General features: G+C 34.1%; 1 protein-coding gene across 1 annotated transcript; it reads right to left on the bottom strand.

Annotated features, from left to right (window-relative positions):
- Positions 1–2,466: 2,466 nt before the first annotated feature.
- On the bottom strand, positions 2,467–5,862 carry LOC147077770 (uncharacterized). The gene is made up of 2 exons (XM_085940135.1): positions 5,680–5,862; positions 2,467–3,941 (listed from the first exon to the last, which is right to left on the bottom strand). Exons 1-2 carry the CDS (start codon positions 5,702–5,704, stop codon positions 3,520–3,522), a joined length of 447 nt encoding a protein of 148 aa, XP_085796261.1. The 5' UTR covers positions 5,705–5,862; the 3' UTR covers positions 2,467–3,519.
- Positions 5,863–19,290: the final 13,428 nt, after the last annotated feature.

Raw genomic sequence — 19,290 nt, forward strand, 5'->3', positions numbered from 1 at the left:
ATTTAGACTGGCTTTGCTTTTAGCCAGTTGTTTAAGTAGTACCATTTCACATAGGTCCATGACTGCATAATTATTGAACATCAATCTCATCATCAGGAATTAATACTGATGGTATTCACTACTTCCCGCTATTCACGATATGGCATTACCGGCCGATTCGTGCACCCCGCACACTTTATAGTCGGCACTAGGAACTAATAAAATGAAGTTGTGACATTTTAGAAGATGGCATAATGAAATATCAAGAAAGTTCATTTTTCCCAAGATCACAGCAGACACTACAACAGATATTGCAATATGTATCGTTCAGAATTTCTCAGATCCCCGAACATATTTTGTTTGAAACAAGGGTTGCACATTATGTGTTGTGGAATTTAACAATAAAATAGTGTAAGAAATATCTGTATTACCTAAAACAATAGAATAGCTCATTCGAGTTAATGTCAATACATATTTCTACCAACTGTGATAATGTAGCTACCCTGAATTTAAGTAATTTTATTTTAAAAAGGGCCCTAATAGACACCGTGTCCCTCCACTAAAGGGTCTTGCGCATCCATCACTGGTTTTAATCTTTGGCATTGAGCACAATAAAACAATATTTAATTTCACGTTTCATTTTATTGTACCTTTGTACATAAAAATTAGCAATATAATATCTACACATGTCAGAATATAAAATGATACATATTTTTAACTTATTCTATAATATATTATACTGATAGTTATATATTTTTACCATCTATTTGCACTAGTGGTTAGCCATAGTGAGACTTACCATACATCCCGGCTTGATGGCATGTCCCAAACTCCCAGCCGATTTGTAATTGTCTACACGTCTCATTCAGCACAAGACACAAAATATCTTTGCGAATATAAGGCACATTAAGGAGCATATTTATTGTCATTGAAAAAAATAAAATATGGTGAATCCTAGCCATAACTATTCATTGTTCAAATATTTACAAAAGTGCTGTAATCATCATAACCAGGTTCATTGGTCCGGAGTCCCCTTAAAGGCAGAAATGGATTATCATCACATCACGTGAACAAACGTGAGTACACGGTAAGCTCGTGCCATGGGCAAAGAGTGAACATGTATCAAAACCACACTGAAGTTACCTCACTCATATCACATCGCACCTCCAACCTCACACATGATGGAATTTTTTTTTAGTCTTATGTAGATATGGGAAAAGACTGAGAAGTTCTGCGTTGTATCAAAATCAAAAAACTACAGTACCTCGGCCATATTATGAGAGGACAAAAGTACAGCATTCCCCAACTTGTCATCCAAGGAAAAATCAACGGTAGCAGATGATAAGGCTAAGATCGCCCTGATGGTGGCTGACCTTTGCTAGGGGATGGCACAATAAGAAGAGGTAAATTTACACATTTTCGAGTCACATAATCTCAATGACAGGTAATTTACACAATGTTCTTGTAAGTTGTCAGTTTTATTATTGTATGTTCTGAGGTTCTGGCAATGATTTCACGTGACATGATAACAATCTGTTACTGGCAGTGATAAAGGGCGGAGATAGCCTGTAGACCCATTGTCAATCATACGTTTTATATGTTTTCATTGAACTAAGAATACAAAATGCAGATGGAGTACCACTGGTTTCAAGCGTTAGACCCGTTTCACACGGGACACTTGTGTGGCGCCACCGGCGTGGCGAGATTTCGCATTTACAAATAACTGAATGGGCGCGTTCAGACGGGGACACAAGTGTCGCGTTCATTTATATGTAAATGCGGTTCTCGCCATACAAGTGTCCCGTGTGAAACGGTTTTTATTGTTCACATGCTGTGTCCATTAGTGAGTCAATATTAATGCAACATGTACATCTATCTATATTAAATAATTTTTTTAAATGGATGTTAGTCACATGCTCAACCTGTTTGATCCATACTCTGAATCCAAACACAAATCGAAAAACAATATATGTATTTGCCAGACCCAGGATTCGTGCATGGGACCCACACACTATAAGCCGATGCGTAAACCGTTCGGCCATCGCGGGCGATAAATAATCACGTTAAAGCAAAAAAGGTTACCTTGTACAAAGTTTTGATTAGTTTTGAAATGTGACCCCATACAAAAATTATCCACATACTACATCCCGACACTGTCAGCACCATACTAATATAAAACAATATATTATTTATGCTAAGTACTTATATCATAATATCATCAGTCTATCTTGTAAACCTCATAAATCCAATATAACTTTTTTTCAGGAGACAGTCAAGTGTCGAATTTTCATTTTAAAAAGAAGTTCAATATTTCTATCAATGAAAATAGAGAACAAACTATGTACATAAAAAGAAAACGATTTTAAGTTTTTAGGTTTTGCACATTTTTCCATTGTATAGACACGATGTATATAAGTTTTTGTAATGTTATGGGTGCAAGAAGCGCATAGAGACGTAGATATTCAATAAAAAATGTATTTTTTTTTAAAATCTAAATGGGATGAGTTTTACAAGATAAACTGATGCAATGTCAATGTTTTAAAAATGTCTATGCTAGCAAGAAGGCTAAAATTGTAAAGTTAATATTAATACTATCGACTGAAGGTACTTACTTGATGGAATTTGAATTTAAATTATAATGGATTTAAGTTTTGTAGTATTCCATTTGAGTCATTTTTTGCGACCCGGGTTTCGCCTTTCGGCGTCTTCATACACTATACGCACTCACTAATGGTAAAGGTCAGTGAAAACGAACATTTGTTGTCAGTGTGTATTTGCCTTTTGGTGAGTGTACATAGTGCCTGAAGATGTCAAATGGCGACACCCGCGTCGCTAAAAACGACTCAAATGGAATAGTACAAAACTTAAATCCATTAGAATTTAAAGTTATTTTTATTAAAGGTTTGCGGATGCTTTGCTATCATTGAGCATTAGCGGCTTGAATTCTGTCAAATGCAAACCAAACCATACTAAAACGGTTGAAATAATTAAAAATAGGCTCATGCTCAAAGACTTGAACTGCTGTCAAATAACTTACAAATGTTACCATTTATCTGAATGACATATAATACAGTAAAGAGTTAGTGCTACAGTGACATATTAACATATTTCATGTAATGGTTTTGAAATAAAAATAACTCGGTTTCAAAATCATTATAATATTCTACCACATAAACACCAGTTCAATCAATCGATTTTATGTAGGTTTTTTAGAATAAAAACTAGTCATCCATGAATTGCAAGTTAGATTGGTTTGAATTTGAACATGTGCATGAAAAAGTATTAAACTGATCCGTGCATGTGCGCACAAGCCTTAAAAACAGTAGAACATTGAATAACCGGATTACACAATGACTATCAGAAAAAGGTGAGATATTTAAATAATAATATGAAAAGTTATCAAGATTTCTTTTGTTTTTTTCGATTATCCGGATGTGTTATTATCCAAACTACCTTAATGCTCAATCATTACTACTAATAATCGAGATTCTACTGTATCCACTATACACCGCAGTTAAGAGGTGAGAAATATTGATATAATCAATTTGCACACATTTTCTTTTTTTTCGCTCTGTTAATCAAAGTGTTTGCGTCCACGGGTTCTCTCGTAATACGGTGGACGTTGTCGTTCCGAATCTGTTTAGTGATCTTTTGTAAATTGCTGAGTTGATTGTCGAGTTCTATTCTCCGTCTAGAATCTTCTTTTCGCATTTGCCGCCACTTTTCGATGACCGTGTCGTCAAGTAGAGTCTCAGGAATGGTTTTAGGGGTCGGATCGGCTGGTAATTTTTGATCCAAGTCTCTCTTGTGAAGCCTCTGTTCTTCGTGCACTATCCGTTTGCTGATTTTCTTGATGTGTTTCGAGTATTGCGTGCGCATGGAAACTACTGTCTCCATTAATTGTCTGCATCTTTCTTTCCTCTCTTCTATTGTCAGAGTCTCTGTATCGCTGGATGCTAGAACTATCAAATAACACAATTTGAAACTATCTAAAAGTTGGTAAGTATGTTTGGTGTAGAGAAAGATCAGGGTGTTGGGTTGGCGATGACTGAAGGGATTTCTAAGATCTCACCAACCAAAGATTGTAGTCTCACAGAAAGAAATGTTTATCCGTATTTCAGGATTTCTTAAATTTTAGGCCCAAGACGACCAACATTCCGTTTAATGATAAAGGTAAATCTTTGTTCTTCAACTTTCTGTTGATTGTTGAAAAGGAAATTGATATATTCCTACATATCCGTTTATAGCGCCTGTACACATGCATGGATTTACTTGTACCAATAGTGTATATTATAAACTATCGCGATAATAGCTGATTACAGATAAAAGTGCTGACTGTCTCGCCAATCTCATTCTTCAAGAGTAAGTGAGACGCGATGTTGTCATTTTATGGTACTATTTGATAGGTTGTGAAAATTAGTTAACCTCAAAATGAGTGTCTGCACGGTGTAGTTAGTTTTTTTACCGGCAGGTTCGCTACTATCCCTGTACTATGCAGGCGCAGGTATTGCACGGTCCTATTGTTGCGTGAAAATTCAGAAGTTTTTGAACTTTTTTTATACATGCATGCAATTTGCACGATAATACGTGTTTACACATGCATTTTTTTGTTATGGCCGCGATAATACGTACTGTAAGCAGTAAATCCATGCATGTGTAAACGGGGTATTAAGTTGAATCGACAGTTGTTAGTTCGTTATCATTTTGTCCGACCACTTCAAAACTTTTTTGGATGAAGATGTCATACTTAATTCAGAAACTACAACAAGAGTGCAGACTCCATCAGATATGATGAAGACTCAGATTAAGGAAATAGTTTTAGTGTTACGAAGAATTAAAAAATTTCTTTTATACAATGTAATATTATCTCCTCGATCATAAACTGGGAAACTGAGGAAAACACATGCGATGGTTTGTTTGTTTGCTACATCATGTTGAAAGTCAATATTGTGGCCGTAGCAATGACTAAACGTGGACAGGAAAAGTACAGCTGCATCTCTTGTATGGACATGGCAAAAAAAACTAGTTAATTTAATAGTATATGTTTGATTCATAGCAGATTCATAATTCAGATTAGGTGATTGACTAATAAGCATTCATCGTATAAAGTTTGATAATATAATCTCCTTCCTGTACAAACACTTTCAGCGAAATATACCAATTTACCTTTTTTAAACTTTTAATCATTAAGTAAGTAATATGAACGAATTTTGCATGTACATTGTGGTTCATTAATATAATAACATAAGGTTTGAACAAACTTCAATGATACCTACACTTCATGAAAAGTTATATTGACAATAATTGATGTGCTCTAATTTAGAGCAAATATACCCCCACTGTGTGGGAGAGAAATCCTGATTGTTCCAAGCGGGGGTGTTGGGGCGCCCCTGGCGTACATAAACATACATATTTATTGAATAGTCTAAAGATAAACGTCATTAAAACTGATAATATGGCAAAAATAATTCATGTCAGCCAAAATTGAGCAATAAGCATTTTAAGGTCGTCACACGGTTGAGTGTAAGTAAAATGGAAATGTAAACCTTTAAAATTAAGGAAAATAAATGTGTGTATCTTGTATGTCCCTAATAATGCATAAAAAATGATATTTTAATGTATTTTATGATGTAACTTCTGTCGTATTCTAATGTTGTCGAACCAATAATTCTTTTTTAAGGACAAGCTTGTTGTATTTACCTGTTCGTTTTTTTTCAGCAGACATGTTAAATCTGTCACTTTATTCGCAAATATTTAAGTTCATACGTAAACCATTGTTTACTTTACTAAATAGAATATTATAATTTATGGGTTGATTATTGTTGACTATGTTGACGTTTCAAAATCGGGCAGTTGCCAGTTTGGTTTGAAATTTGAATCTATGGATAGATTGCTAGTACGGAAAATATAACTATTTTAAATTGTTATTGCCATACGGGACTGGGTCTAATGCCATAAAAATCCTTTTTAGTACGTAGATGAAAGGCATGGGTAAATTCAGTTTATTTTTATTATATTATTATGTATGTGTATAATATAAATTATTTGGTAAATTATACAGTGTTGTATATTATGTTTTATCATTTTTCTGGTTATTTTAAACCGAAAACTAAACCAATAGTAAGTTTCAGTGATGATTTCACTTTATGTGATGATCGCTTTGCAATAAATTTGTATTATTAGTTCAATTAAAACAATTATTAATAAGTATGATTGACAAAGTTGAGTGTGCACTTTTTAGGTCAGATCTCTACAGACTACTTCCATCCACCCTTCACCCAGTGACGTCCCATGAGGGTAGGCAGATTGAGCGTCGCTTGGGGGCGGCAGTTACTTGAAGGGCAGCAAATCGAGGAGAATCATTTGGAATATATAGAAATAGCTACCTAAATTTAGTAATAACGAAAATATCTTTCCAATAAAAAATAAGCTTACCGGTTTTATCGGGATCGCAATATCTAGTTTACTTCCGTTGCCATTAGACGTCCTTCATGACCAGAAAGGACACGTGCAGATTTGCGAATAATTAGTCTGATATTTTGTTAGTAATGTATCCATATAACAAATTTCTTAGATATTGGACTCGTGAAAGGATGATTAAAATACTGTATAAAAATGAAGCGGCATTTTGGCGCTGGCTAGGGGCGGCATTTTATCTAGGGACATCACTGCCTTCGCCACTGTGCATTGGTAGGTGACTGAATACAGTACGTCGCCGTAGGATTGGTTTCCCGAATAGACCAAATGTTCAGAAGACGAAAAACAAATTTCATAATCCTATATTTAAATACATGGAGATATTTAAATTGTTATTTTTACAGCATATAAATGATGTATTGATTACCATGACAAAGTAATTTAAAGAAAGGGATGGTTCTCGTCCAATTAGATACAAAAAAACATTCTGCATTAAGAGGTCGATTTCGACAAAAACGGATATTCGGAAAACCAATCCTATAGCGACGAGTACTGTAGTGGTGGACACCTAATTATAACACCCCTACCTATAGGCCGAATGACCAGTGCGGCGCTACACTGATGCCACAGTAAACATTTTGTGATATAATCTTAGAATATAGATACATACAGGATATTATAATAATATTATGTAACATACCTAATAAGTTTATTGTGATTTTAAATTTACTGTCCCAATTAAGTGGAATATTTTATTAATTGAGTTAGCATTTACTTGGTAGAATTCCATTTTACAAGAAATGAAAATATAATTAATATTAAATTCTACAGGTTTTAAAAAAAAAGGTTTGTCGATAGCTATTTCAGTTGTAACACCATTATCAAGACTATTCAGATAGGCCGCTTGCTCTTGCTTAAATACTACACGTGTATAGAGAGAGACAGAATACATTCTCTTACTCGTTCCAGCAATATTATGAATTTGTACACTTATCATTAATTGTAATATTATTAATACTTTGAAAACCCTAAGTGGGTTTTTTAATGGATATCAAAATTTATCAAAATTACAGTGTTCGAGATCGACATTATTAATCAATTAAAATATTATTAGTATAATTGTATTATTCGTGTGTTTAAATTATATTTAATAGTGGCGACGAATGCATTACCAAATTTTCATTAATTATGTGATTACTTTTGAATACTTCGCGATTAATTTCCAACTGTTCGAGTAAATTCAATTTTAGACCTTTATTACATAAAATATGCAAACAATCTGGCGCCATATTATTACTGATGCTATGCGAATTTGATATCAAATATTTAGCAAACTGAGAATCTGTTTTACCGTTCCTGAAAGACCGGAGGTGTTAATCGAAACGAGTTTTTATTGACCTGCCAGATTGACCAATGTAGCATAGACTACATGTGCCACATGTTATTTTATAAACTCCGCTTTTCTCCAGTTTGTTGATTTTATCTTTACTATTTTTTAAGTTTAATCCTAGATTATTATTAGCTTTGAATGCTACGTTAACGCTATGTTTAATTTCTTGGTAAATTTTGTCTGAGCATTACATCTTCTCCTCCAATTGGTGCCATCCCTGATCGGTCCATATATACGGCGGAGAATTTTTCTTTCAAAGATGTTCAGGGCTCGTTCATTTCGCAGAGTTAATGTCCAGGTTTCCGATGCGTAGGTGAGCACTGGCTTTACAAGTGTCTTGTAAAGAGTGCTTTTAGTTCGACGAGATAGTAAGCGGGACTTAAAATGTCTTAACAGACCAAAGTAGCATTTATTCGCAGACATGATTCTCTTGTTGATTTCTTCTGTAATATCATTATGTCGAGTTACAAGAGATCCAAGGTATATGAAACTGTCGACCGTATCAAACTTGTATGCACCAATATCTAGCTTTGGTGCGACTTCTCGTGGTGTGACATAGACAGGCATGTATTTAGTTTTTGCCTCGTTTATTTGTAAACCCATTCTTTTGGCAGAGGCTTCTAGTGCTGTGAATGCCTTTTTCAGCGCCAATTCTGATATGGCAATGATGTCGATATCATCGGCATACGCCAGCAGCTGCACAGGCTTAGTAAATATCGTGCCGCTGCCACGGGCATCAATCTTTGCATCCTGTATCGCCTTTTCTAGCGCAATATTGAAAAGAAGGCATGCCAGAGCGTCACCTTGCCTTAGGCCGGGAATGGGACGATTAGGCACCGCGAACTGGCCTCCGCCGATTAGCCTCCGGTAATTGGCCACCGGTGCAATCGGACACCGACCCAATTGGCCTCCGGGACGACCGGACGCCGGTACAATCGGGCGCCGGCCCAATTTGACACCGGCCCAACTGGACGCCGGGAGATTGGACGCCGCACGGCTGAATAAAATGCGCAAAGGAAAAGACCTACGTAACTACTTGGTAGAGAAAGTAGACGCGACACTTTAATATGCTTCTATCTACTTAGTGGTTGTACCTAATATATTTTGCGCTTAACGTATTTTTATTATGATTGATAATAATTATTACTTATGCTTTATGCTGTTTATAAATAGAAAAGAATTCTTTCCTCGCCAGAACTTGAAGATGTGCATAATTAAGTGGTTTATTGTGTATACCTACCTATTCATATTAAAAAAAAAAACAAATATTAATAATGAATTGGTTAGTTAAAATAATATCTTTCGGCGTTTTTTCGATTTCATGTTATTATAATTGAACTTTATTAGTGTACATAATCCGTAAATAAGTATTTTGAAGATTATGAAATTACAAACAATATAATTAGGTAAACCACTTGAAAGATACCCACATACCTAATTTTTATATTATATTATTGTTTGAAATATGTTGGTCAATCAATCTTTAATAATTAGGTGCAATTTATATTAATCAAGCCGTATACGTAATAAATAAAATAAGTCTATAATAATTAGCAAACTATACCGTATTCAGCACCTACTTTATTATATAATATGTTGACAAAGCGGATTTGTATGTAGGTGTATATTATTATTAATACACCATCGTTTGAAATAGGTAGTAGGTATCTTCGACTTAAAATTGCTTATTCCATTTTTATTACTAAACGTATTTTATAAAAAACGCGCTAACTCACATTAGATGAATTTCAAGAAAAGTTGACTTAAAAAATTCAGCATGGTGCATAGGTAAATGAATATTTTTTCATAGTGTGGTATATTTTTTTACATTATTTTAAAAATAACTGGAGTAGAGTGAAGTAGATATTAATTTAAGTCGAAATGTTCATATGTTAAAAATTTCACCTTTAATTTAAATGTGTATTTCATCAATACATATTTTTGTTGAAAGATAGATAGTATAGCTAACATTAATACATTATTATAAACATTATTATAGACGCTATACTAAGAGATGTCACGGAGACTTGAAGCTTTCGAGATGTGGCTGTATAGACGCATCCTCAAAATTTCTTGGACTGACCGGGTGACAAATGTTGAAGTTCTTACTCAAATAGGGAAGGACCACGAAGTTCTACGTAGTATCAAAACCAGGAAACTACAGTACCTCGGCTACATTATGAGAGGACAAAAATACAGTATTCCCCAACTTGTCATTCAAGGAAAGATTAATGGTAAGCGTAGCAGTGGACGGCGCCGCATTTCGTGGCTTAAAAACCTCCGTGATTAGTACGAGTGCAGCTCCACTGAACTATTCCAGGTAGCAGACGACAAAGCTAATATTACCTTGATGGTGACCGACCTCCGCTAAGGGATGGCACAGTAAGAAGAAGAAGATAAATATTTTTTTCTGAAGAAAATGTCACAAAAAATGAAAATGTCAAAACGGTCAAAATTCACTGTCGGAATATGAATACGTATACCTAATATAACAAAAATAGTATAACAAAATAGTAATAAGTAACAGTGTAAACTTAATAATTATATATCCTCTTTGACAACAAAAGTCAATACCACCACCTGTCACGTCCTGACCAAGGCTGTTTTTCAAGCCAACTCGATTTTATTTTATTTATTTTTTATATATTGTATTTTTTTGTGTAACTACGTCGAAATTTATAATACCTATTATATAAATCACTAGGAAGCCGATGTTTGTGATAGGGAATTATTTTTAATTTACCTGTGGAAATACCTGGGTACGCGCTAAGGCCCCAGGTATTTAAAAATAATCTAATCTAACTACATCATTAGTCAGGGGTTAAAAATGATTGGTATTTTTCATGAGAATCATACAAAATATTATAATAGCGTTAAAATATTTTTAATAGGACAAGAATTTCGAAAAATGCCTCACTCATCGGCTAATAGTCTAAGGGCAGGGCCATCCAGTGGATTCGTCCAGATTCATTATACCTAGCCAAACAAAAATATCAGCAAAATATAATACAAAACACTGGAGTGATCCCGAAATCGATAATTCAATACCTACTTTGATTTAAAATACAAAAGCCGATTGCCAATAACGCATCTGGGCGCGAGTCCTGTTGGATGTCGTATTTTTTTAGTTAGGTTATACTGGGTAATTATTGAGTTTGGAAGAAAATAAATCATTAAATCGACATACACTGATTATATTGCAGCACGTATTTATAAATTAAATAATTATTAGCATAACACAAATTATGACTTAATATGTAGAAATGAAGAGAATTTAATAAGTGTATTAAATATATAAATGACCCAATCAGATGAACCTTTATAACTGCGACCGGTTTCGTCCACCCAGTGGCTAGTCTAGTCAGTACGATAAAAAATTGCGTTTTATTAAATTAAATCAATAATACAATTCATTTCTACCATGAATTGACAGTTAACACAATAAAAGAAATATTATATTACACAGAATTATAGGAGTGAACACAGTTTGAAAACCCCTTTTTTGGAGCAAAATAGGTTTAATAGTATTATCTCGATCAGGGTTGGCGAACCTTTTTACGTACGCCGGCCAAAATTTCCCTATTATAATTTTTCGATTGTCTGACACACCGAGCAGTTTTTTATGAGAAAAAGATGAAAAGCAGTTTTTAAGAATGCTATTGAAAAAGTTTAAAGATTATAATTAAGTTCTCGAATTATATTTTCACCGTGTTTCTAGCCGAAAGCTAATTTTTTATTCGTTGAATAATTTTTTCATTGTTTTCAAAATTTCAAGGAGATCGTGGAAGCATTTTAGCAACGCTTCTTTCATATTATTATGATATTCCCTATCACTAAGCGGTTTTCCGTTTTTAGCGATTATGTTTGAGGTAAAATAATAAGCAGCTATTTATATTTGAATGACTGCCGATAAATTTCATCAAGTTGTCATCATTGTTGGTTGAATATTTTTATTTTTAATCTGTCATTTTTGCCTGACTTTCGTCGATTGGTAAAAATAATATTAAACACCGAAGAAAACACGCATTGCTCTGTCATTATCATTTTTTAATATTATATACTTACTTATAGGAACATTAATTTATTTGCAAAACTTTCTTGTATATTATTAAATTATTGTACGTTTTTTTCTCTTTTTAAAATAAAACATTCGCGTGCCATGAAAAATTATCTCGCGTGACACTAGTGTCACAGGCTCGCCATCACTGATCTAGGTGCATTCTGTAGGGTTAATGCTTTTAACTTTTGCATTATCTACTTAGTAATAGTATTTTGAGATGTTTAAAAAATACCTAATGATTATTTACCTTTGTATACATAGACCATAATTTCGGAGTATATTTTCGGGGCAGATTTTCATAACAACTAAAAATGGTAAAATAAAAAAATGTATAATCCTCGTCATAGACATTTTCTTTGATCATTGTGGCAGTGTCAGTGTAATATTACTTACATAAACTTGTGAAATTTATGATAAATTCACGATTGAATATAAATTCCACAACGTTATTCCTGTTCTTCGGAAGCAGATTAATGCAACTCCATTTTTTTCAGAAATGAGTTTTTGACAGAATAATTAAGATGAAACCATTTTTAATAATTGATAAAAATGTCCTACAGTCAATCTTCGTGACTATCTAACTAAATGATTGCCAAGTTCTTGTCGGTTGACTTTGGGATCAAGACAATGTGTCGGAATGATGGGCTATTTTCGCGTAAGAGGCAATATGATGCTAATCATTACTGCTCATTTTAATAATAATTTAGTTTATATTCTAAATTTAATTAAACGTTTAATTGTTTTTAAATATTATAACAGTGCTTAAATGAATTAAATTTACCGAAAAGATGATCGCCTTTTGTTTATGTTTTTAGTTCTTATTATTATTATCAAAAATATTAATTGTTTTTTTGCTCTTTGAAAAAAATTGAGAATATGGCAGTTGCCGCCGTCTGCCTCTGAGGTATAGATATTATTTATTTAGTAGATTCTAATGTAATGAACAAGGAAAAGCCTCAGAAATACAATCATTTAAAGGTGCTGATAACCGTATTTAAAAAATATACAGGATTATGGTTGTAGAAATCCAATTGCATATTATAATGGACTCTTTCACAACTACAAAATGTCTCAATATGTCCGATAGTTTTTGTATAACTCCAAGTAGGCCTATTACTTAATAACCTATATATTTATAAGAATATAAATACATTACTTATGAGGTATTAGATACAATAAATAATATGAATTATATTATATAATTAATTGCCATACAAAACCAATGATTTAAGAATTCTGTGCGAGAGTTAATTTGAAAACCTTTAACAATAAAAAGGTACCTAATTGTCAATTTTTTTTATAAATAAAACAATTAAAAAAAACTGTAGGTAGGTATCCATTAACTAATTATTGGGTAGGTATGGATTTTTAACTTTACATCAAATAAAAACATGTTATTTGTAAAATTATGGATACCCCCAAACTGGGTAACCTATAATATGATAATGTATAAAACGATTACTTGGGAGGATTGACTTATCCAGTATTCAAAATCGTGTTTAAATGACTAAAACTTCCAATAAAGTTACAAATTCGCTTTGTCAACATAATATACGAGGGTGGGTCAATAATTCCTTAGAAAAAAGCATTAAAACAGTTTTTATTTTTGTATTTTTTTTTATTTCTCAACATAATCTCCTTGGAGCTCAATACACTTGGTTAGACGTTTCTCAATTTTTTTTAAACCGTCAGAAATATAAGTTTTCGGAAGGTCCTCAAAATAAGCATTTGTCCGATCGATGACTTCTTCATTTGAAAAAAAAACGTTGTCCACTTAGCCATTTTTTTAAGTTTGGGAAAAGGAAAAAGTCACTGGGGGCTAAATCTGGCAAATACGGTGGGTGGTCGACCAATTCGAACTTCAATTCTTCAATTTTAGCCATTGATCGTAAACATGTGTGAACACGGGCATTGTCCTGATGAAAGAGGATTTTTTTCCTGTTTAAATGAGGCCGTTTTTCTTCAATTTCGTTTTTTAGCTGGTCCAACAAAAATGCATAATAATCCCCTGTTATTGTTTTTCCTTTTTCCAAATAGTCAACGAAAATAATTCCACGTGCATCCCAAAATACAGTAGCCATAACCTTACCAGCTGATTTTACGGTTTTCGCCTTCTTTGGACATGGTTCGCCTTTCGCAATCCACTGCTTTGACTGTTCTTTCGTCTCGGGAGTATAGTGGTGTATCCATGTTTCATCTACAGTCACAAAGCGACGAAAAAATTCATCCGGATTGCATTGCATGAGCGACAACAGGGCTTTAGAGGCCACCACCCTATTGCGTTTATTGTCGACTGTGAGCAAACGCGGCACCCATCTTGCAGAAACTTTTTTCATGCCCAATTTGTCATGTAAAATAGAAATGACGCTACCTTTTGAGATCCCTGTAACCTCAATTATCTCACTCAACTTTAATCTTCGGTCACTTAACACCATATCGTGGATTTTATTGATCATTTCTGGTGTAGTCACCTCTACAGGACGTCCTGAGCGTGGTTCATCCTTTGTTGATGTACGACCACGTTTAAATTCATTTAACCAGTTATAAATAGTTGCAAGTGAAGGAGCAGATATGCCGTGAACTAAATCCAACTCATTTTTTATTTCCTTTGCTGTTAACCCTTTTATATTAAAATGTTTAATAACAGCTCTAAACTCAATTTTCTCCATTTTTGTAAACAAGCAAATTTTTTTAAAATGTACGAAAATAAAAAACAACAACCCGACCAATCTGATTGAAACTTCGTAGCATACTGAATCGGTAGTGCCGCTGCATGAAAACAAACCGCTTACAGTACTAGTCGCGCCACCTGTCGGCTTTTCTAAGGACTTATTGACCCACCCTCGTATAATGTAATATGTAGGTACCTTTCAAGTAGTTTACCTGCTTATATTGTTTGTAATTTCATAATCTTCAAAATACTTATTTACGGATTATGTACACATATAAAGTTCAATTATAATAACATGAAATCGAAAAAACGCCGAAAGATATTATTTTAACCAACCAATTCATTATTAATATATATATTTTTGTAATATGAATAGGTAGGTAAACACAATAAACCACTTAATTATGCACATCTTCAAGTTCTGACGAGGAAAGAATTCTTTTCTTTTTATAAACAGCATAAAGCATAAGTAATAATTATTATTAATCATAATAAAAATACGTTAAGCGCAAAATATATTAGGTACAACCACTAAGTAGATAGAAGCATATTAAAGTGTCGCGTCTACTTTCTCTACCAAGTAGTTACGTAGGTCTTTTCCTTTGCGCATTTTATTCAGCCGTGCGGCGTCCAATCTCCCGGCGGCCAGTTGGGCCGGTGTCAAATTGGGCCGGCGCCCGATTGTACCGGCGTCCGATCGTCCCGGAGGTCAATTGGGTCGGCGTCCGATTGTACCGGCGGCCAATTACCGGAGGCCAATCGGCGGAGGCCAGTTCGCGGTGCCAAATCGTCCTAGACCCCCTTAGGCCATTCAGTGATACAAATGGCTCGGATATTTCCGCTTGAAGCTTTACCCGGCATTGTACTGGTGTCATTGTCATCTCTACAAGTTTAATTATTATTTTCGTCGGAATTTCAAATTCTCGCATTGCTTCGTATAGCCGGTGTCGATTAATGCTATCATAAGCTGCCTTAAAATTGATGAACAGGTGATACGTGTTAATATTGAATTCAGTGGTCTTTTCTAGAATCTGCCTTAGAGTGAATATTTGAGTAACACATGATCTCCCTCGTCGAAAGCCTCCTTGGTAGTGCCCGAGTATTCCTTCTACAATGGGTTCCAGCCGCTGGAATATCAGAATCGACAACAGTTTATATGCAGAGTTAAGGAGTGTCACCCCTCTGTAGTTACTACATTCTAGTTGGTCTCCTTTCTTGTGCAGGGGACAAATCAGCCCATCCTTCCACTCTTCTGGCATCTTTTCTGAAGTCCATACTTGGTGGATTAGGCTATGTAAATGTTTGAGCAGGCTTTCTCCCCCACATTTTATTAATTCACTCTGGAGGTTATCTATTCCAGGTGATTTGTTTGTTTTTAACCTTGACATGGCACCTTTTACCTCATTTAATGTCGGTGGTTCTTCGTTATCATCCATGCCAATCTGTACTGATTCCTGGTCATGAGTATTAAAGTTAGTGTTGCCGGCATCATTATGGGGGGTATTTAAATGTTGATCAAAGAAACCCACCCACCGGGCAAGAATACGGTGCTTTTCTGTGAGTATCATGCCATTGTCATCCTTGCACATTGTGATACGAGGCTTGAAACCCTTCCTAACATTATTTATCTTTCTATAGAACAGCCGACTTTCTTGGGCTTTATAGTGTTCTTGGAGTAGGATCATTTCCTTTTTTAAATAATCACGTTTCTTTTTCTTGTGTAGTTTCTTTTCTTCACACCGGCGCTTTTTATACTCATCGTCTGATGCCCGTGTTTTCTTCTGTAGCATCATTAAGTAAGCCTCATTCTTTCTCGTAGTGACTTCGCGGCAATCTTCGTCAAACCATTCTGATCCTTCACCTGTTTTTCTGCGTCCTAAGGTATCATTAGCTGAGGATACTATGGCAGTCTTGCACTCTTCCCAGTGTTGATTCACCTCTTCATGGTCTCCAACCTCAACATTGTCGCTCAGATGAGTGTTCAAGCTCTCCTGGTACCGAGCCAGTTCCTGCGGAATCTTCAGTTTCTCTGTGTCAAAGGGTTTTGCTCTTGCTCCCATTTCCTTTTTGGTGTTCGATATCTTTGCTCTAACTTTTCCATACACTAGGAAATGGTCTGAGTCTACATTAGCCCTTCTGTATGTCCGGACGCTCATTAGATCCGATCTGTGCCTGAGTTGTCTATCAACATATGGTCTATTTGGTTTATTGTGCACCCATCCGGGGATTTCCAAGTTCCCTTATATATATCCTTACGGGGAAACATTGTGCTACCAATAACCATATTTAGTGACGCTGCACAGTTAATTAGTCGGGTACCATTGTCATTACTTTCATTGTGAAGACTATGTTTTCCGACAATGGTCTCTATCTATACACGTGTAGTATTTAAGCAAGGGCAAGCGGCCTATCTGAATAGTCTTGATAATGGTGTTACAACCGAAATAGCTATCGACAAACCTTTTTTTTTAAAACCTGTAGAATTTAATATTAATTATATTTTCATTTCTTGTAAGTGGAATGTTGTCCCAATTATTAAGCGATGTAAATTACTATTACCAAATAAGCGGCTGCCCAAATAATTAATCGGGAGCCCAATTATTAAGCGCAATCGTCTGCAAAATATTATAATCATAGTTGATTGCCCAGTTTTGAGAAATTAATACTTTTCCATACTAAACGTTTAAAAAATATATTACTAAAGTTTTAACTTTAAAACTTTAAATTTTGTATAGTAATTTAAATTATTTGGGTATCTGTGGAAAAATGATTTAATATAAATTTGGTATACAAATATTTGGCATATCAGTCAGTTCGGTAAGATGCAGACAAATTCGCATTCTTGTATCTATCTACATCTCTACCAACGGAACATAAAAGGAAGATGTCCTGATACTTTCCTTATAAAATTATCAGTAGATACCTAATTACTAGGGCCCGGATTTATATGATAGTCGATAGTGCATGTTTTGTTAGGGTGTATGCACAGCTATGAGAGTTGCACAATTTTAATGTGCATATAAATGCATATTTCATAAATAAATGCATATTTTAGAGCTTTTGAATTTATAACTTTAGTTTTTTTACTTATTTAGATAGTTTAGATGCACTTGCATTTTTAATGCCATCTCCGAGCTGTGGATTTATCATAAAAAGTGAAGTCAACTCAGGCACTTTTATTTAAAGTTTGCCCAATCACCTCTGTGGACGTTGAGAGGTCGTATTCCGCATATAAACAAAATACGGACAGATACTTATGTGGAGTGTAATTGATAAACTTTATATTCATCGTTTGTGTTTTTTTGCTCTGCTATCTATTATGTTGAAAAATTATTAACTACTTGTTCGATTTTTTGTCGGTAATATTGGATAATGTGGGTATTTACAATTTTTCCCACAAAAAATGTCAATTTTTAACGGCATATTTCTTCGGTTTAAGTGCATATTTTATTGATTTTAAGTGCATACGTGCATGCATATAATCATGTTTATTGTTGCATATAAATCCGCCCCCTACTGATAACAACACAGAAAATTAAGATAATGAAATATAGTTACAAATTTATTTGGAAAATGTAATCACTACAAATTCATCTGTCAAAATTTTCTTCTGCTTCTACCACTCCCTTGGATAGTCCACTTTGGGAAACACTAGTGTGGAGTGGGAATAATTACATCTGTAGGTAAGGCTTGAATAAATACTAACCATAAGTGCGAATTTGAAAGCACTCAGTACACGTATAATCTCCACAATATGCGTTAAGAGTAAGATAGAAGACTTATGTGCTCAGGGCAAAACCGACAGAATGTGTGGCTTAAATACATAGTTTTTCATGCGAAATATAAAATTACTGGTCAATATTTTTAGTTTATTTAGTAGAAATTTATATATTATAACTAGGGCCCGGATTTGTATGCAACACAAAACATGGTTATATGCATGCACGTATGCACTTAAAATCAATTAAATATGCACTAAAACCGAAGAAATATGCAGTTAAAAATTGACATTTTTGTGGGAAAAAGTTGTAAATACCCACTTTACCCAATATTACTGACAAAAAATTGAATTAAAGTTAATCAATTACAATTTTCAAAATAGTTTTTTCACCAGTACCTACAAATAATTGAATAATAAATGCAATGTAAACCATACATAACTTAAAAAACAAAAACGACACACTTAACTATTCCTAAATACTATTTTCTGTTTTTTTGCCCGAAAAAAAATACATTATTTTTTTCAATATTATGCTCTGGCATTAAATTTTTCCACATAGGTACCTGTCAGTATTTTGTTTATATGCGGAAACTACCTCTCAACCTCCACTTGGGCAAACTTTAAATAATAGTGCCCGAGTTGACTTTACTTTTCCACTGATAAATCCACAGCTCGGAGATGGTATTAAAAATGCAAGTGCATCTAAACTATCTTCCTTCCTAACTTAGTTATATTTCGATAAAATATTTTTAAAAAACTAAAATTATACATTCAAAAGCTCTAAAATATGCATTTATTTATGAAATATGCACTAATGTCTCAAATATGCTCTTACGTCTCAAATATGCATTTATATGCACAATAAAAATTTATTTTTGGATTCTGCGTCTTTCATAACGGATTTCTGTGCAACTCTCATAGCTCTACATACACCCTAACAAACCATGCACTAGCATATAAATCCGGGCCCTAATTATAATGTTTCATAGGTAAGTAAATAATAATTCAATTGAGGTTCTGTGTCATATGCTAAGAATAGGGCTTCATATAGC

This window comes from Rhyacophila brunnea, unplaced genomic scaffold (assembly GCF_057557595.1).
Source record: "Rhyacophila brunnea isolate RB1 unplaced genomic scaffold, BYU_Rbru_1.0 scaffold_12, whole genome shotgun sequence".
NCBI lineage: Eukaryota > Metazoa > Arthropoda > Insecta > Trichoptera > Rhyacophilidae > Rhyacophila > Rhyacophila brunnea.

Bases quoted from the DNA above. Each gene is read 5' to 3' on its own strand.
- LOC147077770 (XM_085940135.1), bottom strand. From the start codon at position 5,704: ATGTCTGCTGAAAAAAAACGAACAG. The intron at 3,942-5,679 runs GTAAATACAACA...GTTATTTGATAG, and splicing joins TGCTGAAAAAAAACGAACAG to TTCTAGCATCCAGCGATACA.